Consider the following 27,522-nt stretch of genomic DNA (forward strand, 5'->3'; position numbering starts at 1 on the left):
GTAGTCACTTTTTCCATCCTAACAGAATTGGGTTTAGTTTGTAATCAACATTCTGATCACAGCACATTTGCTGCTTGTGGGCCCAGTCCTACTCCCATGAGAACTTAGGCTTCAATATGAGTAGTCAGGTATTTATTGTTCTCTTTTCATTTTGTTTCAATTCATTTCTACTAATAATGTTCCTGTCAGTCATTTATTGCTTGTTACATTGTGAAAACTGGGGAGATTTATAAACTAGTCAGTTGTTATTATTGCTAAACAGAAGTGTGCAGGTCCAGAAAAAAAACCCTTAATATAATTTAAACTGTTCAAGTTATCTGAGTTCCCTGTATGGCCAGCTTACAGTTTAGACACCACTAATAACTGAATTACACTTTTGACTGAAGACAAAATATTGGATTTATATTCTCTGAATCTAAACATTGCATTCAGTTTTCAGGCTTCTGGGAAAATACCAAAGCAGCTCAAGTCTTGCTGTTATCAGTGGCTAACAATCTATTTCCCTATCAGTCTTATGTTTCCTTCCCACTCTTCTTCTCTCTTCTTCCTTCCACAATAAGCAATGTGTAAAACATGGTTGTTGTTATGGGTGAGAACTTTATAAAAATATTTATTGTGTGGTTTGTTGCAGTTATACAGCCTAAAAGCAGCAAAAATATCCCATGTGCTCAAACTGGCATTTTAACAGGAGAATATGTAAGGAGATATTTTATCAGACATGAGAATGAGTTTGTTTATTGTCACACAAGAGCTCCCAGAATGTTTTTGGTTATTTTAGAAACAAAAAAGCCAAAAACTATTTAGATTTTAATCAAAAATGTATTTTCCTCATAAAAAAAATTCACATACTCACTGTGTCTACTCTACAGAATTTGTCCATTTCATTACACCATGTGTCAATCCTAGTATATCTGTTCACTGCAAAAACTCGTGGCTAGTGTGTGTAATACAGCACAGGAGGAGGTATTGCTCAGTTCCACTACTTTTGTATAATAATTTAAAAAAAATACTGAAAATGTTCTTGGCTACTTGCACTGTATTCCAGACTTAGAAGTCCCATGAAAGTTCTAGAAAATGAAGTTAGTTGTATTTGGTTGGTAGAATTCCCTTAGAAGCCAGTTAGTTAAAATTCTTCTCTTATGCTGAGTCAGTACATATTCCCATTTGTTGGCCTCAGCAAAGCCCAGGCATCTACTTCCTTTTTGTTGCCTTTTTATTCAGCACATATGCAGTCATGTGCTTTTTATTTCAGAAATTAAGTGATATACTGACATATTTATGACATATTTGTGGGTACACCTATTACAGTTGCTTTTACTTCCATTGCTCTGCTTTTTTCTTTGCCCATGTTCCAAAGACTGGTTAGAGGAGGATAAAGCTCATTGAGTGCAAAGGTTTGTTTCTTCAGGTAATTCTTTAGGTAGCTGTGTCCCACATCATAGAACATCTCTCGTGAGATGCAGCTGCAGAGATATATCACAGATATGATTCCCAAAAGAGCACCAAGGCAGGCAAGGAATCCTATTATGTTGTTCTTTTCATAGCCTTTCGTTGCCGCATCCAGTCCTTTTGTGGTGACGTTGACACATTGTTTCTTATTCTGTGAATAGATAGTGGGAATATCTATACAAATTTTGTATTCAGTTGATGGATTTAGGTGTGTAAGATTATATACCTTTATATCAGATGGTATTCGAGCGCTCTGTGCAGCCTGAGAGTTTTCAGCTTTCAGAAAGGCTGTCCATCTAACACTGGACTTCAGAATTTTAGAACTTGCTTTCCATGAAACCAAAACAGAATTAGATTTTATATCTTTTATTTTAATATCCAAAGATCCATTGCTGTCCTGAGGGAAAGATCATGACTGACTTTAGGTCTGCCCCAACTAAATTTGTTGCAATACATGTGTATAAGCCGCTTTCCTTTTGTGTTACATCGCTTATGTCTAATGTTCCTTCGGAATGGATGTAGTATTTATTAGAAATAGTATTAGGCAGAAGTTTGTCTCCTGATGGTGTTATCCAGTAGATTTCAGGTTCTGGTTCTGCTGTTGCTCTACAGTGTAAGGAAATCTGGCTGCCCGTTTTTAAATCCAGAGTAGATGGAAAACTTTCAGGAGCTATCAGGGGGAGACAGATTTCCATCATTTCCCGAAAGTGTATCTGTCTCACATTCTGGCCTTGGAATTCAGGAGGGTCTACACAAAACAGGGACTCCGGCTCCATGAAGCGAATGTTTGTTTTATTCATGTTAATCCAGCGGATGACACAATCACATCTAATGGGATTGCTGTGTATACTCACTTCTTTCAGGTTAGGCAAGGATTCTATTGTACTGCGGTACAGGGCACTCAGCGCATTGCTGTTGAGCATAAGTGATTCCAGCTTGGGAAGTCTGTAAAATGCATTTGGATGAATGTATGATAATCTGGGGTTATTGGTAGCTTCTATTTTTCTTAAATCTGGCAAATTATCAACAGCAAGACTATCTATAGAAATCAGTTCAGGCATGTTATTAATTCCTAACTCTTTTAGGTGCAGCATATTGCTAAAATCTCCTTGTCGTATTCTATTAATGGGATTCTTATTTAGATCCAGAAATTTAAGATTTGTAGCCTTTTGAAGAGCAATGTGGGGCACTTTAACAAATCTGTTATCGTAAAAGGAGATGCTTTCTAAATTGTCAAGGCCAACCAAAGCATTGTCTGGTATTTCAGTGAGATTTATGCCTGCTAAAACTAGGCTGCGCAGATTGATAAGAGGCTCAAAGTTCATATCTTCAATTCTGATTATTGGGTTTTCTCCAATCATGAGAATCTCAAGATTAGGAGTAGCTTCAAACCACTTCCTGTTGATCATTTGCAGACCATTTGAGTTGAGATGAAGTCTGAGAAGATTATTGAGGCCTATGAAAGCTCCCGGTGCAATCACAGAAAGCAGGTTATGATTAATATAAAGCTCTTGTAAATTCTGGAGTCCAGAGAGACATTCTTCAGGGAGTTCAGTAAGTTTGTTTTCTTCAAGGTACATTGAAAGCAACTGTGGTATCATTCTAAGATTAATACTGGTCACTGAGGATAAATTGTTCTGAGATAAATCTAGACCAGTTAAATTCACTGGGAAGTCTACTGAATGTTCAATTTTTGCAATATTATTAGTCTGTAGAAGTAGAACTTGTGTGTCAGCAGGCAGTCTGGCTGGAAAATTAAAAAGGCCTAAATTGTTACAGTCCACAGTTGGAGCCTCCATATACACAGACCTGGGGGTGAACCATGGTCTGATCTCACATATACATGACTCTGGGCAGTCTGCTTTTTTTTCTACCGCTTGTACTAGCGCAGTGATAACTAGGCCAAGTAGAAAATTAATTTTGAGTTGCATGTCCTTCATCTTAGCTCAAATGTTTGGGAAAGTAACAGACCCTTTAGTATTCCACAATTATGGTTTTGAAATTCAGTATGACTTGGTCAGTTGATAGTACACACACTTGCATTTGTCAAATGATGATCGTGAAGGACTTTCTTCCTGAGGATAAGAGATGAATTTGTAACCAACTTGTCCAGTAGTAAGAGGCATTTTGTTGAAATGAAGGTCACTCTGTCCTGGATGACATAAAATTGATAAGCTCTGTGAAGATGAAGTATGTATAGATGGGCATAGGAGATTAAGCAATTCATTTATTTAGTAGTATTAACTTCAAATCCCATGATTGATTAGTGTTTGCAGGAATGACAGGATGACCTAAAATATAAGAAGAAGAAATAATTAGTATAAGAAACTATAAAGTTATAAATTAATTTAGCCATCTTTTACTCTCTAATGTTAATTATTGCAAGTAAGAAAAGAAAATGACTGTGGTGCCTAGAGTATTGTAGTGGTATCCAGATGGCATAAATGAAGTTAATATGGTAATATATCTTCAGACTTGTAGCTTGTCATACATCCAGTGGAGCATTGTTCTACAAAAGATGAAGATCCACAAAGTATAAAGCGAAAGATATCAGTGAGATTTTCCTACATATTTTATGCTCCTTTAAAATATTTTCTTTTTTATTTCGGTTATCACTAGAAGCAGACTGAGTTCTGTTGGCTTTGAAAATGTAAACACTGAGCAAAATCCTACAGAGCATGAATATTTAACTTTTGAACATGAAGTTTATAAATATAAAGAACATAATTTATATGTAATCAAAGGAAAAGGGAATGGTTGTATTAATATACATTCCTAATGATGACATTCTTAGGCAAGCCTGTGAGATATTTATACAGAAATATACAAAATTGATAATCCACAGGTTTTATGATTTTCTAATTCTTTTTGTAGCTGCTGTTTAAGAAGAAAACTTTTTTTTTTTCTTTAAAGTGATAATTGGAAAGAAATATGTACCTCATAAAAAATAACTCGTCATCTTGGCAAATTCAGGCTAATTACTGGCTTGCTTATTTTGGCTTCAATAACTTCAATTGCAAGGAACAATAATAACAGAGAAGTGTCTTTAGAGACAAAAAGGAAACAAAATCTACACTAGCAATTGCTTCTTTGGTTTGTAGCTCTGCAAGAATCTGAAATTTGTTATGAAGTTCCAGACTGGCTTAATGTCCTAAATTATAGCAGATACTGAAGGCTTAGCATCTTGAAGCATCAAATATGTCCTCTGCAAATTTTTCGTATGTACTTGCTTTTTCTGGGGAAAAAAAGATCCTACTGTGAGTGTACATTGTGTTTCAAGCCGTATAATTCAAAAACTTCTGTGTTTTCATATGTGAAGTAGTAAACATTGACTGATTCATTTGCTTCAGAATGTAGACTTTGCACTAAATTTAAGTGGACTTTGTCTCAGAAGACTGTGATATGATACACAGTTATGCCTTTCTCCCCTTGCCACTAGTGTTAAAATTCACAGTGATGGAGTTTACAAACTGTAAGATAAGATCAGTGCTTCATTGACATTGATAAATAACTTTTGAGGTGTTGCTGTGTAGATAGACAGAATTGCAAAAGTCAAGTGTCAAGGATTTGGATTTTATGTTTCCTTTCCAGGCCCTGGAGGATTAGGCATATTGACCATGTAGGTATTCCATACCAGCTCAGAGGAAAGATGTGGGTCCATGTTGAGTGACACGAGCATTGGACCAATTTAGAGTACATTTGTCGAGTCTTTGAGGCTGCTGCTTATGTTATGTACATTTAAGGACATTTAATATTTTATTTTAACATGTAAGTGTATTAATAAAGTGAACAGACAATGTGTGAGATAAACATACAGAAAACATTCTGCTGTTTTCAGAATTAATAATATGTTTTATGCAAATGAACCAATGTATACCGAAATGCAAAGACATGCTGACTGAAACAGTGAAAATGTTGTCTGTTCCTTTGTTCTGAGAAATTAAATGAACTTGAGGCTTGCAGAAAAATAAAGGTTTGCATTGGACAGTTAATGCCCATAACTTGCTCTTAATTTTGCCACCAGGAGGTAAGGTGATACACCTATATGGTGTACTGTCTCATTTACTAAAGATCTCAGTAGAAATCATTCTATTCCAAATGCACAGATGTAATTTACCATGTAGGGAGAAAAGAGGATGGCCGTCAGGGGCAATTTTTTGCGTCGTGTTCTTGATGCACTTTCTAAAGCACATGTCCCATTGACTTCTGGAATTTTATTTGGATTATATATTAAGAATGTATCTGTAAGCACAGGAAATACAAAAGCTTCTAATAATTAAAAGGTCATTGGAAATCTTACCTGAATAGTAAATTAATTGGGATTCAACAGACTGCTACTGCAGCTGTCAAATCTCAGCATTTTGATCCCACTATAATGATCAGGGACTTCCCACTCAATTGAGTTACTAGGAAAGTATTCTGGGTAAGTGTAACTACATAGCTGACCTGGTTTTCTTCTTCTCCCTGGACATTTGCTATTCATCACTGTGAAAAATAGGATGTGGACCAAGGTGGACTTTTCATGTGTGTCCCAAGTACCTGAGAGGCTGTACCAGTTAAAGCACATAAATGATTACATTTTTGTGTACATAGAGCAAACATCCTCCTGGGTTTGAGTTTATATTCCTCCTGAATTTGTAACTGAGCTTCTACGGGGTTCTCAAGCCCAAAACAAGGCCACCAGTGGACATTTTCATGTCGTATATATTAGAGTGGGCTTTCTGCAAAAAGCAGCAAAGAAAAAGAGGTTGGAGATCCAGGCTGAAATTCTTCTTTATGATTTAATGAGATGTCTTTTCTCTTTGTTGTGAATGCTCCACCTAATAAGCGACCAGCTCAAGCTCATATGGTTTTCTAGCATAAATCTTTCTTATTTCTCCAGTTAAAGTGCTTATGCTTATGCCTTGTATAAAATATTCACTGGGGTTGAGTGCCGTGAATAACAAATTGTAGAATGATTTTCAGTCTCTCCCAGCCTGCATAGTCGTCATTCCAAAATACACTGTTTTACTTCAGAAAGATTTTTTTGGTTTAAATAGTGTCATATCTATGTATTATTTTACATGAAAATGATTTGGTATTAACCAAATATTGGAATAAAAGTATGTTTCTGGAGTAGTATGGACATCCATGGTGGTTTATGAGATCATAGAATTATAGAATAGAATATCTTGAGTTGGAAGGGACCCATAAAATTTGTCAAGTCCAGCTCCCTGCTTCTTGCAGGGCAACCTAAGTCATATGATGGTAGTACACATATTACACAAAAAATTGAAGTAGTGAAATGCATGACAAAAAAATTATAGAATAATTTGAGTGGCAAAACATTTTTGTTGGTCTTTTTGTTTATAATGGTGTTATTGTGTGGCTGATACACAATGTTGACCAAGAAGGAAAGAAAACTTGGATTGCTGATGTTGAGTTTTCTGGTCCCACTTGAAGAGATGAAAATCCAGAATCAAGTTATGCAGTATGTGACTTTGCTTATGCCAGCTGATTGTATTGATTATGTCTGTGTGTATGTAATTAATTTCTAACCTTGAGATATGTACAAACCATTCTGAAATGAGAAGTAAGCTGCAGTTGACTGTAACAAAATAAATCTCATGTAAATTGATATCTTGGACTCAACACTGTAAACTGTAATTGAAGTTCAGTTTCCTTGAAGAACGTAATTTTGCAGAGATAAATGTTCATACTGGAAAATAAGCATTTAAGTTTGTGATACTTTGAACTTTGGGAATGCATTGATTCCCTTTCTTCATTAACGTACTGATAATAGTAAATATATACTGATAACACTAAATAAAGATTAAATTGAAATACTCTTACTAACAGTGATTTCCAGAATTTTTATTAGTAGGTTCCAGTGCTTTAAAGCTGAGTTCTTTGTAGCATCTGGAGTTTTATGTGGAAGTTTTGCATTTAAATGTCCAGTTTTAAAGGTACTAATAAGAAGGACAAAGAGAACCTCAAGGTTATGTGTCATGTTCCTTTGAGTACTGTTTGAAGTACATGAGATTTGCATGTATAGTTTTCTGTGCAAAAGTAGATATTTTATTTGAAAAAAGTTAATTCAAATAATGCACTTATGTCAGCATTATCTGTTAATCAAAAATACTATTTTTATTATAGCTCTTTTGTTAGTGGGTTTCGGTGAACTGTCAAGATTTTTGGTGTGATGCAAGCAACTGTTAAAACTTGTACCTACTGTGGTACACATTGGAAAAGCTTGTAGAGATGAGGCTCAGCAGCAAATTATCACCAGTAAGCTGAGCTGTGGGATAGGTGTTTTCACACATGCAGCAGCAGGATCTGCACATCGTAGTTTTGGAGTCTTTGTTGTAATTCTTTACTCAGCTGCATTTATAAATCTTTATGTGCACCTTGGTTGTAAATATATTTCCTCATCCAGATAAAATGGTATGGTTTGCTTCCTAATGTCTGCAATTAAAAAGTCTAAGTAGAGTCTGCATCTGAAAAGTTAGTATTGCTTATTAGTAATGATATTCAGTATTTTTATTATTGTTTTCCTGTACTAGAACTTCTGCTGTCCTAAAACTGTTTGAATTTTTGTGGACAGATTGTTTAATCTCTTCTGGAAGTCCATCCCTATTGCAATCTGTACTTACTGTCTTGCAAAATGTGGTATGTCTCTTACTTTTAAGGTATTATCGCTTGCTTTTAGAAAAATGCACCCCGATGTGTGTGGCTTTTTGCAGCCAAATTATCTTTTGTATAGACAATGATTGGTATGTCTTAATTAGTTTTGTTTCCTTTACTGCTATTGACAGCTGGAGCCTTAGTTTACGAGAGGGTATCACCATTATTTGAGCTGGAAAAGACATTCAGTGAATGAATAAACTGAGCGATGTTTCTCATCACTGGAGCAGCAGACAGCTAAGAACCAAGTCAGAGTGGGCAGAAAGGAATAGAAACACGTCAGGTTTTGGCAATCTTTCTTTTCCACTTCAGCAGTTAGAGAGACAGTGATAAAAACTAAAAATGCAGCAGCTACACTGCAGTGTCCCGCGCTGGCAATAAGGCAAACAGTTCACTTCACAAGGACCAATTTAGAGGTGGCAAGCATTTTGAAAACACAGCTGTTCGTACAAAGCTACCTTTCAAACACATCAACTGAAAGAGCCACTTCTCAATTCTTGTCATTATAACCGCTTTGAGCAGTTCTAGGGACAGAAATCTGGAAATGTCACTAACCAAAAATTGGGCATTGGACATTTCATACCTCACCTGATTGTAGTTACAGCACTTAGGGTTTGGTTTTTTTTTTTGGCTTTTTGAAGTGTTACTTATGGAAATATACAGACTTAAGTTTTAACATTTACTATCTTTCTGACAATTTTATAAAGCAATTCTCCCTTGATTGTTGTATCATCAAAATAAAACAAAAATTATTTCCTTTGAAATTTTTTTATTACATCACATTTGATAAAAAGATGCAACGACTTATTTATTTAACATATTTCAAGAATTGGCACAAAAATACGTTTTTTTTCTCTATAAAAATGTAATTATGATGTTTTTGTTGAAATATGTACAGGAAGTTTGCGACTGAGACAGGAGTACAAGTTTAGGTTAAAGCACAAAAAGATATTAGATTTTCATAACAGAACCAGTCTTGAAATAAAATAAAAAAAAGTAAGCTCTACTAGCTGGCCCCATAGAGTTGCTGGAAATTATATAGGCTTTACAAAAATTGAAAACATTTCTCCTTGCGTATGTAGTCTTGCTTTCATTCCACCCTCTGGAGCAAAGAGTTTCATACAGAATCCTGTTTCTCTACAAATACAAATTAACATTTTGCTAGAATATACTTTTACTGTTTTATATTCTTACATATAGCTAACAGATAGTCTCACATTAAAACATGAATGAGGATTTTTGGAAATTGTCTTCCTGACAACCTCCATACCGAGGTGTTCAGCTTGGGCACCTGACAGTATCAGATGACAGTTGGATTTTAAGAGTCTTAGGTTGAAAAACCTCAAAAGTGAGTATCTGAAATATCTGGACATGTTTGAAAAATCTGTCTAGGACTTCCTGTTGGGATGTTGACTAATTTTGCAAATCTACTTTACTTTTTTTTCTAATTATTGTTTTTTAGAACTTCAGGCTGGCCCTGAATAGCAGTCAGGACAAGATGTAAAGGAAATGCCAAAGCTACTTGTATTTAATCCTAGAAGAAATTTGCAGTGTCTGAATAATTATTTCAGCATATGTGTTTATATTTATTTTTTGAACTTGTTACACCTCCTTTTCATTTTTTTTTCCTTACTTGGAATAAATTTGCCTGAGGGAAAGCCACAAGCTTAAAATGATTAATATGACTGTAAAACAGGACAAATTCTCACACCTTAGACCATTACAAGATAAGAATGACAAGGCTTTATACACCATTAAAAGTTCTTTATATCCATGGACGTCATGTGCTTTGAGTTTAATTTAAAGATAAAGATTCAGAAAAACATTATGATCACCTAGATTTACATGAGATTTACCCTTTTTGTTTCACTAATTGAGTTTGGTCTACTATCCTTGTGCTCTTGTTTACTGTATCTTAGTGCAATTTAACAGATATCAGAGGAATTATCACCATGTACAATTCATTAAGAACTTTCTGTAGTTTGATTTCTTCTATAAATAAAGAATTACATTACATTATTTTGGAAAATATTTCAATATAGTAAATTATAAAGCTTTGAAAATACAGTATTTAAAATAGATGTGATGAAAACAAAGAAGTGGAAGCCAAAGGAATGTTTACATTTGGTATGTGATAATTTATTATATGTGCTGTTTTAGAATAACTTTTCAATGGACTTAAATGAACATTTGGTAAAAACTTCATTTAAAAATGGCAGAATGGAAAAGATAGAGCACTTGTTTCCTAACCTATTTTAAACTGTATTACCATGACTGACCAGGCAACTATGGGACCACCTGCATGTGAAGTAAGATGCTTGTCAATCATAATCACAGTGCTTAATTGAAACAGTGTATGATTTTGTTATTAATATTTATTTGATGATAGCAGCAGCACTGTGCATTACAGCCATAGTGGTGGATAACGACCACGCTGTCTTGTTTGCTAACTTGCTGCAGAATGAAACTGTTAGCTTTACTCCATGGAGCTTAAAATTTAAATGCAAGAAGAGGGACAACTGATGATTCAGACAGGACAAGAAAAAAAAGTCACTGTGACAATCTCCAAATATCATCGGGTTTATTCTTTTCCTTTAACTGTAGTCTAGTAGTTCAGTATCATAATACTGGATTACCTTTCCAGGCTTTGATTTTAGATTTACTGTCTGTAGATCTCTCTGTCATGTGTTTTTAACTTTTAATTGCACACTCCCTAGCCATTGAATGCATCTGACCTTTTCACAAATGCCATAGCAAAAGAAGACGAAAAGTTTGTTTGATGATACTTGGTAAAGGAATTAATAATTTCAGTAATTACAGTTACCTCATTTTTCTTGCTTCTTCTCCTAGTATGAAGTGCACAAAATAATTTCTAGGTATTCTTTTTGAGTGAGGAGAGATGTTAGAAAAATATATTCACATGACAAGAGGATGAATTTCGTTGGAAGTTGCACATTTCTTTACCATTTTTGTTCTAATCTGTCACTTATGTTCTAATTTCTAGTATGGCATTCCAAATCCTCTTCCAATATTTTTAATGTGTGGCAGTCAGACAACATCTAATAAATGTATATACTGGGATTAATTGTAAAAGAAACTCGGAACAGAATCTGATTTCTTATTTTATTTCTTCTTAAGTCAGATTTTGAATATATAGTTCTGATGTTTTTATCGAAAAATTAAACTCATTGCTAGTATTGTTTAAATTTTTTCTTAAATAATAACTACACATATGTATTTTTCTAGTTGTCAGAGAAAATGGCAAGGATTAAATGTTAAAATACCTTTTCAAAGTACTTGTATCTTTGGTACCCCTGTTATAGTTCTTAGCCTTAGAAAAGTTTTACTGTTTAGATGACTTATTTATCATTGCCATTATCAAGCAATTATGTCAAAAATTAATTGCTCTAACTTGGGAAAGTAATGTGTTAGTTTAATTTAGATTTATTCGTACATGTTCAACTTCTTTTTGACAGTTGTCATGTTAGTGGTGGAGAACCACATATTGGCAGTTACCTAGGCACATAGTTGGCAAGAGTGGAGTCACGTTTTGGATGTGGGTGAATGTACCCAGTTACCAGATGCTTCAAGCAGATGGCCAGAACTAAAGATGAGTGAAACCAGTTTTGGCTTGATTTTCTAGAAAGCTACCATACTGATTCGGAGTGGGTCTATAGTACATTTGACTAGTAAAGAAGCCTAGCCAGAATCCAGCAGAGCTGTTGGCAAAATCTGCACTTTGTGGTTTGTATTTTTTTATTGGTGGCTCTTGAAATGTAAATACTAAACATGCATAAAACATAGAAATAAGTTTGTGTTCAGGTAGTTGTACAGAGAAAGATAGTGGCTGTACTTAGCACATACTATTTTGGGAACTTATTAATTTATCTTTTTTGGTTTATTATGGGAAAAAGGTCACTGTAATAAAATCAGCATAATAACGAACATGATAATTTTAGGAGTCACAATTTTTAGTCTATAATTTTTCTATAACAAAGATTTAGGCTTGAAAGAGTTAAATTCATCTAAATAATCAGTTTTTAATAGCAGACTACTAATATTTAGAGAATTCACCTTTTAGGTTTGTTTTATATTTATAATTTGCTTTGGGAAATGGTCGTGTCAAGGTAAATGCCGTTATAAAAAATGGAAAAAAATATAATTTCCAGTGTGCACTGTATTTTTTTATCAACTATAAGTCTAAACATATAAAAAGGATTAATGATACAGCTATATCAGGAATATCTTGCTACAATCCTAGCTAGTACTTGATGTGTACTTATAGAATACTACATGGAATGTGGTTTGAGAACCATGAAGGGAAAAAGTTTATTGCTTGTCAGTAAGCAGAAATTCCTTACTGAAAAACAGAAATAATTTATTTTTGAGATGCCAGAAGTGAATGAGATAATATTTTCTATGTCATGAATTTTCAAAAATTCAAATTAGGCTGAATTGCTTTAGCTTTATAATTGTGAATATATCGGGTAATTACTTTTGCTCTGAGCCACCTGAGGAATCAGGTTCACAATGTATTGTTCAACAGAAATGGATATTTTTTTTTCATCTTGCTTGAAGCAGAGTAGAGAAGTGGATTGATGAAAAAACAATTTCAGGATGCAAAAACTGACAATGCGTGAAACAGAATATTATTGTAAAGATTAGGAACTAGAAGTTCTCTTTTCTGCTGTGTTTTATATCAGTTGTAGTGATTTATGCATACTCATAAATTACCAGCTCATAGGGATACTGACATTTCTGGTTGCAGAAAGAATTTTAATTTATATTTAGTTTTAATTACAGTTTTTGCTCACCTGAGCATCTAATTAATAACATTATATATTAAGTTTTTTATATGGTTTGGAAAACTAACATTATTTTCAGACCTGAAATTATTGCCTTTTGTACTATTATGATGCATTCGTCAGCTCTAATCCACACTATAGGATTATCATGGTTCATTTCTTGTTTCCTCAGAAGTGAATACATTAAAATGCTGATCTCATTTTCTCTTTATTATTCGCTTTTTGAAGTAAGACCAGAAGAAAGAGGATAAATACAAGATAAATAAATAGCAACACTTACAGTTGAGTACAGTATCCCTTCTACTGTGTGTGCCACTACAGCTAAATAATCATGTAGTTCCTGGAACAGTAACTGAATCATCTTTCAAAACTGCAAATTTATTTAAACCACTTACCTCTCCAGCATGTATAGATTCATAGCCACTCAATTTTTTCCCAGTGGCAGTCCTTCTACTGTTTCCTGTTATTTTAAAAAAATTTTTTGTGTTTTGTCTAAAGTGAAAAATTCACTAAATCCCTTAATGTTAGATGATTTGGCTCATTAGCATGTCACTGAACAGGGTTATTTTGATTATGAAACATATATGATATAGCCACATCTTGATGTTGTATTTCTTTCTTAGCTTCCAGCATCTATCATCCTTTTCATCATCTTTCTGCATTTTGGCTGCCAAATCTGACAGCAGTGTTAAAATTAACATTCTGATCTCCCAGAGAATTTTGACCAGTATTTACTGTTCTAGCATTAAAGGCAATCAACCAGACTGTGACCACTGTACTCAAAGCTTGCGCTTAGATCGTCCTTGACAAGCATAATTTGTCTTGCATTTTGTTGTGATTCCTACTTATGATTCCAAGACTAGGCATAGACATATCTTCTGTAGGTGCACATGTAAAGACATATAGGAACACTACCTCACATATTATGATAAGAATGTTAGAGATGCGCAGATATATTTGTTCAATGAAATGCATCTTGGTATGAAAAAATGGTTCAAACAGAGCGAAAGATAAGTTTGAATTAAGGTACTGAAAAGATCCTGTTAGTAGTGATTATGGAACGACAGAATGAACAGTTCTGTTCGTCACTGGTGTTAGATGGGGTTAGAAGGGGGGTTAGATGAACCATTTCAAATTGTCCTTCCAGTTTGTCCTTCCAAAGATGGATTAGGCATAATTTCATAATAATGATAATGTTGAATTGAAGTAACTTGCTTTTTTGTTATAAGACATTTATTTTTAAGTCTGACTTCAGCCTTACTGCTTTCAGACAATGGCATGGTTCTCTCTTCCAGCAGTAAAACAACTTGAATAAGTAGATGATCTTTAAAGTCCCTTCCAACCCAAACCCTTCTAAGTAAAGAAATTTAGATATTTCAATAGTGTGAAATCATGCTTTCAGTGTCTAGCAATAATTTCTGCTTCAAAGCTGGAAGACATCAGAGGGAATATCAGAAGTAAGGAGAAAGACGTAGTGTGCTTGCTAACTCGTAGGAGGACCACTGGCACTAGAATACCCAAAACCATTAGTTTCATTTATCAGCTACAAGTATGAACTCTCATAAAATGCTGAGGGGTAAAGTGATGTTTTTGGGGTTTTTTTGTTTTGTTTTGGTTTTGGGTTTTGATTTTTTTTTAAAAAAAAGGGGGCGGGGAGGGAGCGGAGAGAGAGAGACGGATATTTCATAAACCTCCTCAGATTTTGCTCCTGGGGTTTTAGGATTTTCCACTCTTCTCCACAAGAAACAAAAGCAGTTGGGATACAAAAGTTGCCTGAGTTTCTTTAAAGTTGTCTGTATAATTTGTAATATTTAAAGCTATACATGTTGCTATAGTTCAGAGAAGAAAAAGACACATATGCAATGGAAGAGTTTAAAGCAGAGGACACATATCAACTCTGACATTTGGAAGGGTTAATTTACCTCTTAACCGTCTTTCCCCAGCTGGTAGGTTAAAACCAGGCGAACAGTGTCTCAAGAGCACTTGATCTACTATTTCAAACAAAAGATTCAGGTGACAAGGTGATTCTCTAAAAATGTAAATAGGTCTACTTTCTTGCAGTAGTGTGCAATAGATAGTGCAGATACTTTTGAAGACCAATAGCCAATTCACTTGATAGAGTTAGCTGATGCAGTACACAAGCCAATACCAATAAATGTGCATCGGAGATTAATTTGATTAACAACAATTTAAACACGTAAATGAGGGTAGTTTAGCTTTGGTGTGTGGCTTTTTCTGCCAATTCTTATAAATGTGAACTGAATATAGTTTAAGTTCTCTTATAGTATAATTGTCCTTCCTTCAAGCAATAGTTGTCACCTTGTTCAATATTATTATGATGGAAATTATAAACCACCTGTCTGTCTCCTTGCAAGTGGCTCTGTGTCCTCTGTTAATGAGCATGGAAATGTCACCTTAAATTGCTTATAACATTCCTAATATGAAGAAAACAAAGCATGGAAAGCATTTGAAGTTCAAAATCCATACCAGTTGTTAAGCTTGTTATGCTTTAAACTGTACTTATCATAATATCCTATTGTATGTGTAATGCAAATTCTGAAAGTAGATCCAGATTTATCATTTATCATTTGGAACACGGAGTGAAGAACAGTGGGAGTGTTCTAAGTCCTGTGTTTTTTAACCCTGACTGATCAGGTTCAGATTTCGCTACTAGTTGTGGAGAATGATCATAATGTATTCCGGAAATTCCAGTTCTGAATCTCCAGTGGCATCTGGTAACTTTCAGTTAGATAAAGGTTGAGGTTGTTCTGGAATTAAATGAATAGGGAAAGCAACACATCTGAATGGCCAAGAACTTGAGAAGTCCTGAAAACATTTCCCTGAAGGTGACAGAATTCTCTTTTCTATCTCCTGTCATCCATGAGAGATAATGTGAGCCACATCCAGGGAAGATGAAGTAGCATTTGAAAGTTATAGCAGTAATGAATAGAAACTTACAGCAGTTATGAGGTGAAATAGCTTTGTTTGGCAGTCCTTCAGCAGCAGGTTTTCAGGATTGATCAAGACTTGCATTAAAAGCAGTAAGGAAAATACCCTAAAGGCCAGAAAAATGTTTGGCTTGAAAACTGTGTTTTAGTTTCATTATATTTCCCATGTTGCTGTTAAAGGTTAGAATTGAATGATAATTGATACATTAAAAATAAACTTGCTGTTCAGATGCTCTTCTTCTACAAATAATTATTCTTCAAGAGTCAACTTTTAAAACATTTTAAACATTTTTAGTTAGTTAATGAAAGCCTATCTTGGAAAAAATACTGAAGAATTATTGGGATGAGTTCTCTTTACCGTCAGGATGTCTAAGTCCCTTTTAATGTCTTTGTGGTTTATAGAGTCATATGGACATAGAAAACTGATATTCACTAGTCTAATGTTTTAATGAAAGATGGAGAATCTACTGCAGGTGGAGACGTAGATACCTAGTTACAAAGCCCTAGCATTACCTGGCAAGAATAAAAATGGAAGACTACAGTTACATATTGATGAAGATAAAGCAAAGTTTGGTATTCCTTTGAAAATTGTCATGCAGTAATCTCTCCACCAGTTCAAAAAGTTTTCACAACAGGGTCAGCAGGTTGTGTTATTATTAGCTTAGTCTATTACCAAACCATTTTTTATCAAGGGAATTCCTTTTTTGAAAGGGATTATTGTTTTGTTGAGAGTTAACACATCCTTTGAATGTATCTCCAGAAGTATTGTGCATCTTTTTCTCTATCATGACTATCCAGGATGATGATCCAATAAGTGAGATGGTATCAAGGATGTTTTGGGTATAGGCAGTGATCACTTAATATTTGTGGATCAAAATATTAATTATGAACTGTGCTCAGCTGATAAGCACTCATAGTTGTTTTTTCTTGGGCTGAATAATCTCGTTTTAATGCCGTATGCTCGCCAAACTGATAACCTAGGAAATGTTAAGGTGAAGAAATCTTGATGGGTTTCATTTGCTCCTCTTTCTGGTCTTCCAAACTATTTTCAGGGGTTTAATTCTTTCAGGAATTGCTTTAGGACCTCCTCTTTGTGACTGTGTTAAGAGAAGTAAGAATGCCATTCTGTTAAAGCAGAAGGGCTCCTATTGATGTGCCCAAATACTTCTTCCCTATAGATGGACTCAATTTCTAGAACTGTTAAGGAGAGAGAGGCAACATTTCTCTCCTCTGAACTTGTTAGAGAATGTAAAAGAATCTTACAACACACTATTTTTGGTGAATTATTTTGCTTTACTGTATAGATAAAATAGTAGATATGTACAAACGTGATCCTTGAAATTTAATAGAAAGATAAATCTGCACATTCTAGTGGAAAAATCTTTCTGCTTAATTTTCTTAATTGTGAAATAGCATATTTTTCAAGCTGTTAGTAAGTTTTGAAATTATTAGCCCTCATGAGTTTAGTAGTTAGTTTAGGCAGATAGTTTTGGAAGAGGCTCATTCTTGTTTTACTGCTACTGAGTCTATCATATTTTTGTTGAAAAGTTGCTCTCGAAGAATATTTCTGCATGGTTTTAATTGCTTTCTCTTTTAAAAATAACAATAGCTAAGATGCATGAAACAGAATTTGTTTCACTGGAAAAAATCCTTAATTCCACAGGCTACACATATTAACTTGATATTTTAATGTTTGGAAGTGTTAAGCTTCCATTCTGCATGTTATAGTAAGAATGTTGAGGGATTAGATAGATTTTGCAAATAGGTAACAGAAAAATGCAGGTAATTATTTTTCTCTATCAGGCAACATACTTTTAAAGCAACAGTTGTTGTAACACACTCTTTATCAAATATCCTTTTTTATGTTCAAAGTTATTATAATCAGATTTCAATTACTTCTGTCTGATGTGACAATGTTAATGGGGGCACTGACGCTGCGATAACACATCTATTTCTTCATAAAATAAATGTCATTAAAGTTAAAGAGATTGGCCATTGTAAAGGAGGATACAGATATAGTATTCTGCCATTTGGACATGTGTTAAAATCCAGCTGAGGTTCATTGTGGTCTCATTTAATTTTAATTTTGTGATTGGCAAATATTCAGAATACTTATTGATTGGAAATCAGCTTAAGGTAACTTCATCCATATGTCCCAGCCTTGCTTGTCTTGATGTGGGGGGTGCTGATATGTAGCATTCATAGTCTTCCTGCCAGTCAACTTCAGAGTTTAGAAGAAAAGTATTTGGTAAGAAAGGTACGACTGTGATTTTGCTTTTTTTTTTTTTTTTTTTTAGATTTGCTCATCAGTGTTGCAGCCTAGCTTTGTAAAATAGCTGTGAAGAATTAGTTAACTTCCTTCTTGATGGCTAGAATTCTGAGCACAGTTTAAGATGATAACATTATATTAAATTAAAATGTTGGTTTATTCTGAAAGCTGTAGGTACGAAGAGTAATAACGGTTTTTGTCTGATAGAGGCAGACAGGAGAGATTAAGATGAAGGAAAAGAGAAAGGAAGCTTTTTTCTTTTCTATTTTGTCATTCTCTTGCTCACCATCTTTGGAAGTTAACTGAGTTGTGGGTAAAACTGAATTGATGTTTGCTTAATTCTAGTTCGCTCTACTTGCTGAATTACAGCACTTCTCAGAAAAAAAAAAAATTAAAAAAAATTGCTTTATCCTTTGAGGCCTTTTTTGTTGCTCAGGATAAGGCTATCTGTCTAATAGCTGTTTGGGGAATTCTCAGTCCTTTCTAGGCCCAAAAGAGACAAGTGAAACCAGCGATTACCATGCCATCAGCCTGCTTCAAGAGCTCAGCTTTTATCACTCATAATCTGAAAGATCTCAAATTCTAGCCCAAGTTCCATGTCTCTTTGGATTATCAATGTCTCCTACTTTCTCCAGTGTGCTGTCATATGTATTCGATCTCACTTACCAGTTCTGGATTACAGAATTTAACTACATATTCTTTTAAATATTTATTTTTTCATGTAAGGAATTTGAATAAATACAACAATTCATGTTTGTTGCTTCATATTCTGAGTTTACTGTTTACTCTGTGTAACACTTTCTGTTGGAGCTACTTTCTAAGTGAATGACTCACTTGTCATGAACTATTGCTTATGAACTTTGTTAAATCCAAACCAGAATTTGCTTTGCAGCTGAACAATTTCAAGTAATAGAACCAAAATTAATTTTGCACAGCTTTATGTGTGAACACAGATTTATTCCTACAAATTTGTTAAAGCAAAAAAAAAAGGCTGTAAATATTCTCCTGAAATATGATTCTGAATGTCTCAATAAACTTTGCAAATATTTTTTTTTTCATTTTTCCCAGGTTTATCTTCCCATGTTATAGTCATAAACTCTAGAAATACTTCTGGAAATACTTGTGAACTATGTCGCAATTCTTACATGCAAGGAACTTGAACAGAATGGTCCAGTGCACAATTATTTTCTTCTGCTGAGAGATGCTTTTTATGCCTCTCAGAAAAGTCTCAATTCCTAAAGGCTCAATTGTGTCTGGTTAAGCACAGATTATAGAATAGTGTGGTGATGAGCTTCGTTTTCTAAGATAACCACATGGACCTAGAGTGCCTCTGGAGTTTAGACTTGCACAGAAAACTTATCTTTCTAAGATAACCACATTGACCTAGAATGCCTTTGGCTGTGGAAATGGTGGATTTGAGGACAGTAACCTGAACATGGGGTTCTCAAATCTCATTCGTGATATGAAAAGCAAAAATCATCACAAGCCACTCTTTTCCATATAAGCAATGAGTTTTCTGACTGCTCCTTCATTTCTGCCTACTGACAGAGATCTAGTCACAATCAGGTTAGGTTTGCATCAGTTTGCTTCTATTGTTAAAAATAAAAGTGAAATTTTATTAAATGAAAACATATCATAATAAAAAGCTACAGTTTTAAGACACCAGATTGTGAAGTTTTATTGATCAGAATAGAAAAGTATTCCACAGATAAATCTTCTGGAAAGTTCATTATACACACTAAATTATTGCTTACTCACTTTGAAACAAAACATCTATGGCTTTGACATTTAATCAGAGCAAGAATGGCATTTATTCCATCTCATATTCAGTAAGTCACCAATTAAAATTAGTTTTCTTAAGGTCATTAAAATGCAAAATGCTTGTTATTTTTATACAGATTATTCTTTTATTACTTTCTGTGCTTGTGCTTTCCCTTGAATACTTGTGTTTCGGGACTTTAACCATAGAGTGGCTTTTAAAAATAAATAATTTCTGTTTCTCTGTCTTGTATATTTCATATATTTATTTTATCCGTTTATTTATCTATAGCAATACAAGACAAACCACAAGCAGGATTTTGTTTAAAAATAAAGAGAATAATTTCTAGACATATATATTTAGACCATTAAAAACCAGTATTGGTTTCTCTTGAAAGTGTACTTAGAGCAGGCATATAAAGAACTTAAGGTGACATATGATATGCAGAGCTAGCACTGTTTTGAATCCTTACATACAGATAGATGGTACAACGTGCAACCTCTGTGCTGTCTTGAGTGTCTTTGCACGCCTGTACCAAATGCATCTAAATGTAATAAAATCATTATAAGTTCTCATTAATTGATGAAGAATTTCATACACTCAAATAACTAATCTGAATATTCCTTGTTAAAAATTAAAGTTCATCTAGTATTATGACTCTAGTTTTACTTGTTCAATAGAGATGTAGATTATGGTTTATTGGTATTTACATCCTCAGTAATTGTTTTGCATCTCACTCTAAAAACTAGGCTGAATACATGCATAACATATTAGAAATGCCATTAAGCAAATGATTCTGAATTAATGTTTTGCCTCTCTATGCTATGCAAAACAATTTTTCCCCAATTAATTTACAATTGATTACTCTATATTGTGCCTCAAGGGAATGCAAAAAAGTCTGTTTATATGTTCCCTGCTATTCTGTTTCTGTAGTTTGATTAAACTAAGCATCAAAAGAATTATTTATTTTATGTATTACTAAAGATAAATTATTGTAAGTTGTAAAAATGTAATCACTTATTTGTGTGTCTATGTGTTCTGGACTAGCATAGCATTGCACCTGAATTTGTTGTGCTTATTTTTATATATCCGTAATAATTTTTTGAAGTTCATGTGCTTCCAAAGGGAAGCACTTGTAGCATTTGGACTGCCCAATGTGCATACATATATGGAGTATATATGAAATTAATGTGTTACTCATAGTCCAATTCACTGATATCTCATAAGCCTTCATTAATGTCTGAGGCACTTTTATCTTGAATTCTTCCCAAAGCCTAAGTACAGAATTAGCCTTTATTAGTTTACCCTCCCAATCCAAGAGGTTCCTATGCTACTAGACCTGTCAAAACTTCTGACCTGTTCTGGACTTTTACAAGTGCTGCTGTTTTTCTTGCAAGTGTAGTACTATAATTTGCAGTTTTAGCCATACTTCTTAAGTTTTACAAAGTCTCCATCTCTGATAACTGCAGAAGAAAATATATCTGAGCACCTGTTTTCTTCTGTTGAGCTGTTCTTCAGCTTTTGTGTTCTTTCCTACGGTACATGATGACAAAGAAAAAATCATCAGAGACATGTAGGATGGGCAGAGCAGCATTTCCTGGTTAGAGCTCATGAAACTAGCTAGTGAAGAATATTCAAACATACAAATGCTATTTAAATCCAAAGACATTTTAATTTTGATTATTCTGTTTCAAGTACAAATTTAGAAATATTTTTATTATATGAATGGGCACAATCCCGTATTTGGAATGAGAAGTCAGGATTTAACCAAGTCTTTTCCTGTATTCTTTTCAAAAATGTTTTCACGTAAAAAGCAGAAAAAAAAATGCACTGTAAGATGAGAAAAAAAGCTTAAGATTCCTAGCTTGACCTGTAAACTGTAAATTTCAAGTCCTGGCTTGTTTCCTGTGCTGACTTCTTGGAAAAAGTTCTGTCTCTAGGACCTGGACTATGGATCTCTGGTGGACAGAAAGACCTCTTTCCAGCCTTCAAAATGCAAAAGAATGAGAGAGTCTTTATTAACGTGTGTTCATTAATGGCTAACTTAACTTCAGTTGGCTCCCTTTTTAGCATCCTGATTGTTTTGTGCTACTATTGCAAGGCATGTCCTCCTCATAAATTGTATAGGGCCTAGGCATGTAACAGAGCATTCACTCTGTTTGGGGAAGGAGAGAAGATAATGATTAACTGTAAAATGCTTTAATTGTTAGTTTGAACTAAACCTTAACCTTGGACACATGATGGGAATTGGAGATCTACCTTATGAGTATGCTTTGGAAGATTATATCTCCTACATAATTAAAGAACTTTTGAAAGTTTTACTTGTTTGGTATAGAAGTCTACTAGAACTGTAATAAAACAAGAATGCAGAAAGCAACTGTTAGGTTGGACAGAGTATACATTTTTCTCTGTACAACTCTTAATCTTTGTCTTTAATGTACACATAAAGGAGTAACGAAAATGGGGGTGCAAAATATATACAACTACTCTCTCTTTAATATGCCTTCTTAAAACTGAGAAAATATGTGTACATGTTGTGACACTTAGTTCCCAATTCTCTGTGGTGCTGAGAGATCCTGATAAAAGTGCACAGTATTATTCTGTTATAGGCTGCTCTGTGTCTCAGAAATAAACCAAGGAACATGTGGCAGTTGCTAGGGTAACCATTTTTTGCATTTTTCAGAAAAACCCAAGAATAAAACACATGTAAATTGGCAGTTTGGAAAGCAGTATCATATACAGTCTCATATTCTCAATTTGCTTTTTGTGGTTTTCCTCTATAGTATTTACATAACAATGAATTAGATCTGCTTCAGCTTTTACCTTGAATCTCTCCATACACTTGTATTTTTCATGGCCCAGGAAGTCATTTAAGCATTCAGCTACTAAGTTTAAAATGTTTTTTGCCCTGTCAAACTATCTATATTTGCTGTCAGTAGAATATATCTGTGGTTGCTCTAAGTGCTGATCGTGTTCACTGGGTGTCATTATCAGGTCATGTAAGCAGAAATTAAATCAAATTTTAAAAGTTGTCTTGTGCACTTAAGTATGACTTCCTGTATTAGTCAAATTCCTTTGAGCATCTATCTCAAATACAACTGTCTGCAGGCATTTAGAAAGATGAGATTTTGTTGTTCGCATAAGAGTCCAATTTAGGGCCCAAACAAGGGTTCTTATTAAGGCAAACTTTTTTGTGCTTGTTTTGTAAAATGTTTGGTAATGAATTGTGCAAATTTGCATTCTTGTTATAAGAAAAAAAATAATGAGGTATCATTAACATTTTGATTTGAATTACATTCAAATACTTAACCCCAGTGAATGGCAACAAGCAGACTTTGTCAGGCAAATGTAAAGATCATAGCTAAGCAATAGTCTATGATACTGTGTTGGTTTTGTCTTGGCAAAATGCTTGGTGCTTCTAAAACTTGTTTGTACTTCATACTTTTGAGTTTAGGGTATGCTTGTGTTGGAATATTGATTTAGAGAGTTGATATAATACCAGTGATTAATATCAGCAATATAATTTATGTTTTTCAGAAATATTTTTCTTAAAAAATATTATCCAATTATAGCTTTTACTCATGCTAAAGAACAGAAATGCTAACTGTCTGCACAAGATGGGTTCTAATATGAGAAATGTACTTTAAAGGCTTCCCAACCCTCCCTCTAAACTTAGTACTAAGTAAATCTCATGCCAATGATTTTATTCATGTTCATAACTTAGAACTGGAAAGGCTGTCTTATGCTATCCACTGATAACATTAGAGCAGATACTGGAATTCACTGCTGCAGCTTATTTCTGCCCTTATTTACACTACATGGCTTCAGTGAAGTTACATATAGTATTATAGCATAGTTCTAGTTTGTCGTCCTTTGCACATTGCTGTCTTTTTTCAAAGACTAGGACTAAAAATGGTGTTCATTTAATCATCTGTATAAGGTTACTCTAAATTTTAGGCAACTCTAATTGACCAGTTCATGTTTCTTAAATTACTCTGGTAGAAGTAATTACTGGATGAATCTTGATATTGGAGATAACTATGAGAAACTCAGCACAAATAATAGCTCCAAACTGGCATGACTTCTCAGCAGAATCACTCCTCATGAAATTCATTGCAGGTTTATATCACGTAAAGAGTGAAACAGTTTAAGTATATTCAGTACATGAAGTGAAAGCTTAGAGCTTAATGTGAAGTGGTCATTATGCTAATTCTAATTCATGATTGCTAATGCTGTACTTTCAAGACTGTGTATAAAACTGTAGTATATTCAGCCCCAGATCTGTGGAATACACTGAACACCTGGCTGAGCAGAAATACACAGATTACAAATTAAGATGGTAATGTTTCAGGGAATTGTTCTCCTCCCCTACTAGGAAATAGTTATTTTCTGTTATCTGAATAAATATAGTGTGCTATTTTTAAAATTTTAAACCAGATAGGAGGGCATTTAAACAATTTTAAGTATCCTGCTGGGATGTGGTCAAATTACCCTTCTCTTGGTATGCAACAACAAAGCAAATATTGCCTCGTGACTAAAAGGAGTTTTATTTCCCGTATAGCTGTTAGCAGTCTATCAGGCTGCCTGCCTTCTCAAAATTTTCAACTCTATACCACTGGCTCAGAGACCAAACTCAAAACATGTAGCAAGACAGATTGGACAGTGCCTTTCACCTCTGGTAGCATTTTAATTGCTCTCATCCCATGCAGTCATACTAAGACATCAAGCAGGCTCTGTTGAGGACAGTGGTGCTATAGATCATTACCTAAGACAATGTTTGCAAGGGAGTGAGCCCCTCGATCGAGGTGATCATAGCATCACGGGATAGTCAAGTTGGAAGGGACCTGAGGAAGTCTCTAGTCTAACCTCCTGCTCAGAGCAAAGTCAGCTGTTATGTCAGACCAGCTTATTGAAGGTAAAATCAGACTTTGGAGTTTCTTACTAGTTGCTATGCAGGATTTATTAATCTTGTCCTTTGACCTTCCCATTTCACATAGATCATGGTTGATTTTTGGTCCATGTGGATTCAATATTGTACTTTGACATACCAAGCAAAATTTATTTTTAAGCAATGGATTTGAACCTTTTCTTTAACCCTCAGTGTCGATTACTCTGTATTGCTTCTGTTTAAATATATCTACATTTCAATGGAGTAAATGACTTCCACAAAATTTACTCAGACTTTTTGAAAGTTTGGCTAACCTCTACATAAGAGGTTAAATGCCAGTATAGCAGATTTATACCTCAACTTTTATATGCTTTCCATTCAGTAGTTGTAGAAACATAGTCTACAATCTCAGCGTAACTATTATCATTTCCATGCCATATTTGTGTCAGGCATGTGTGGTGTGTGTTTGTATAAACCTTTTATCGGCATGTCTTTATTTTTTAGTAGTGTTTTCTGTGTCTCTGTGCTGTTGCTAGGGCTGATATAATGACATACCAAAACAAGACATTGTTTGAAGAAGTGATACATAAAACAAGTTTTAAACAAAGTAAAGACTACAAAGATTTAATTACCTCACTGGAGGTAAATGGAAAGATTTTTTGTTGCTTTCTGTGAACTTCTGGTAAACCTCAGAGACTATCAGAACAGTGATGAAGAATAACACTTGAAAACCAGAAAGGTTTTAGGTTATCCAACGCTGAAAAGAGCAAAAGGTATTTCAATTTGGAACAGAAGTCTGGGACCTCTTTTGGCGTAACTCCAAGTATGCCAGCTCCACATATATAGATCTATATTCTTTACTTCAACTGAGATGGTGACCAAGGACGCTAAATGTGCTTGAGAATTTGGATGATATATGGGAAATTAACAGTTCAGCAATTAATTTTTTGAAATTACACTTAATTTTGTTTCTCTATTGTAGTTATAGTTTTTTGTTAAATGACACCTACTGAAGGCAATAATTAAATGCCTAAAAAAGGCACCTGGATCATTGAGAAGCCTCTGAAGGCAGTGGGAGCATTGGCAAAGAGCAACTTTAAAATGTAGTCTTATGTAAGTACTTAAATATAAATTGAAAAGCCTTTCTCCGACTTCCACTTTCAAAACCCTTAAGGCAAATACATAGTTGCAAAAGAATGCATTCTTTTCTATTTGAATCAATACTTTTCAAATTAAGTCACACATTTTTAACTGGTAAACCATATAAATAATGCAATTGTTTCCAGAGCAGCTTCTAAATGTAGCTGGGAACTGGATTAGTAATGAGTGTAAAAGTTAGAAATTACACCAAATCATAGAAGGACATATAGGAATAAGCACTATAACTTCCGTCATTAAAATGGAGCAACAAATAATCTAGCATTACTGTAACTAATACTGAGAATGTCCTTAATGTCCTTTAATGTAGACATTAAAGTCTACCTATTTCTTTCAAATATATATTTTTTAAAAATAGTAAAAAATACTGTATTCTCTCCATAACATCAGTGACATCTGGGCTAGCAGCTTGAGAGCACAAGTCAAAATATATAAATGAAATAATTAATGTTTTTTGGGTTTTTTTTCTCATTTCCTTTTTATTCCTCAGTTTGATAGTAATGATCATGAACAGAACAGAATTACTGAGACATACTAAATATAGGTGAATGGAACAATCTTTAAGAATACCCAAATGCCAATGTTAGACATCTTTTTGATAGGCTGGAAAGACAGATTTATGTGACACACATGTGAGTCAGAGGATCACAGTATATTCTCTTTTCCAAGAGATATAACTCATTAATGGGCAAGATAAAGATACATGGGTCTAGAATAGAACTGGAGAAAATAGGACACAAATCATGAACAGCTGCAAAAAGTTAACTATTATGACTAAAGAGTAAACAGCCAAAGTTTTATAGTAAGTTCCTACTATGAATGTTTGGGAGAATTAAGTAAAACTCTTACTATTACTAATGACAGGAATAGGAATACATCTTTATGTCCATGTTACTTGGACAAAACTTTTTACTGTCCTCATTCATTTGCCAAGTAGCAGTAGAAATACAGAATAAATTTAGTTTGTATTTGGGTTTTTCTTTACTGCATAAATTAATTATGGCAACTCTTAAAAACAAAATACGCATAATCTTATTCCATTTACTGACAGGTGATAAAATGACAATGTAAATACTGATTTCCTTCATGGAAAAATGTTTAGTACAGACAAGTGATGTACAAGTAGGAGGAAAATGTTAGAGAGCGTCATGTGTTTCATTTTAGCACATCATTTTAATGTCCGTGACTTCTATTTCAAGGTAAGGTTCATATTAATATTGAAGGGGCTTGCTTCTCCTCATCAAGACCGGTGCTATGCTGTTCATTGTTTCTGAATGTTACTGTTTCCTCACATGGGCAAACCAGAATGCACAGTAGTTACCAAATGTTTGGTATAATTCTGCTTAATTACACTGCATTTGACCAGAAACTGAAAACTGGGTTTGTTTCCAGGGTCTCTCAGAGTGTAGTACTTGAAAAACTACCTAGCCAGCTTTTCTAGGCAATGTGGACTGTGCTTTCAAGAAATTGGCTGGGTAGATTTCAGTTTTTTGGAAATCCCGTTTTTCAAAATGTTTTCGATCTCCATCTAGATGTTTTAGATAAAGAGACTATACTATAACATGTATAATAATTAGGATTAT

At 34.2% G+C, this 27,522-nt stretch overlaps 1 protein-coding gene across 1 annotated transcript in view; it reads right to left on the reverse strand.

Annotated features, from left to right (window-relative positions):
* Positions 1-797: 797 nt before the first annotated feature.
* Positions 798-27,522, reverse strand: part of LRRN3 (leucine rich repeat neuronal 3) — a 34,653-nt gene continuing 7,928 nt past the window's right edge. Inside the window, 2 exon segments of the mRNA XM_010081825.1 lie at positions 798-1,859; positions 1,861-3,740. Of these exon segments, the coding sequence (XP_010080127.1) occupies positions 1,277-1,859; positions 1,861-3,389 (2,112 nt within the window). The 5' untranslated portion in view covers positions 3,390-3,740 and the 3' untranslated portion in view covers positions 798-1,276.

Source organism: Pterocles gutturalis, unplaced genomic scaffold (genome assembly GCF_000699245.1).
Source record: "Pterocles gutturalis isolate BGI_N339 unplaced genomic scaffold, ASM69924v1 scaffold42309, whole genome shotgun sequence".
In the NCBI taxonomy this organism is placed as follows: domain Eukaryota; kingdom Metazoa; phylum Chordata; class Aves; order Pterocliformes; family Pteroclidae; genus Pterocles; species Pterocles gutturalis.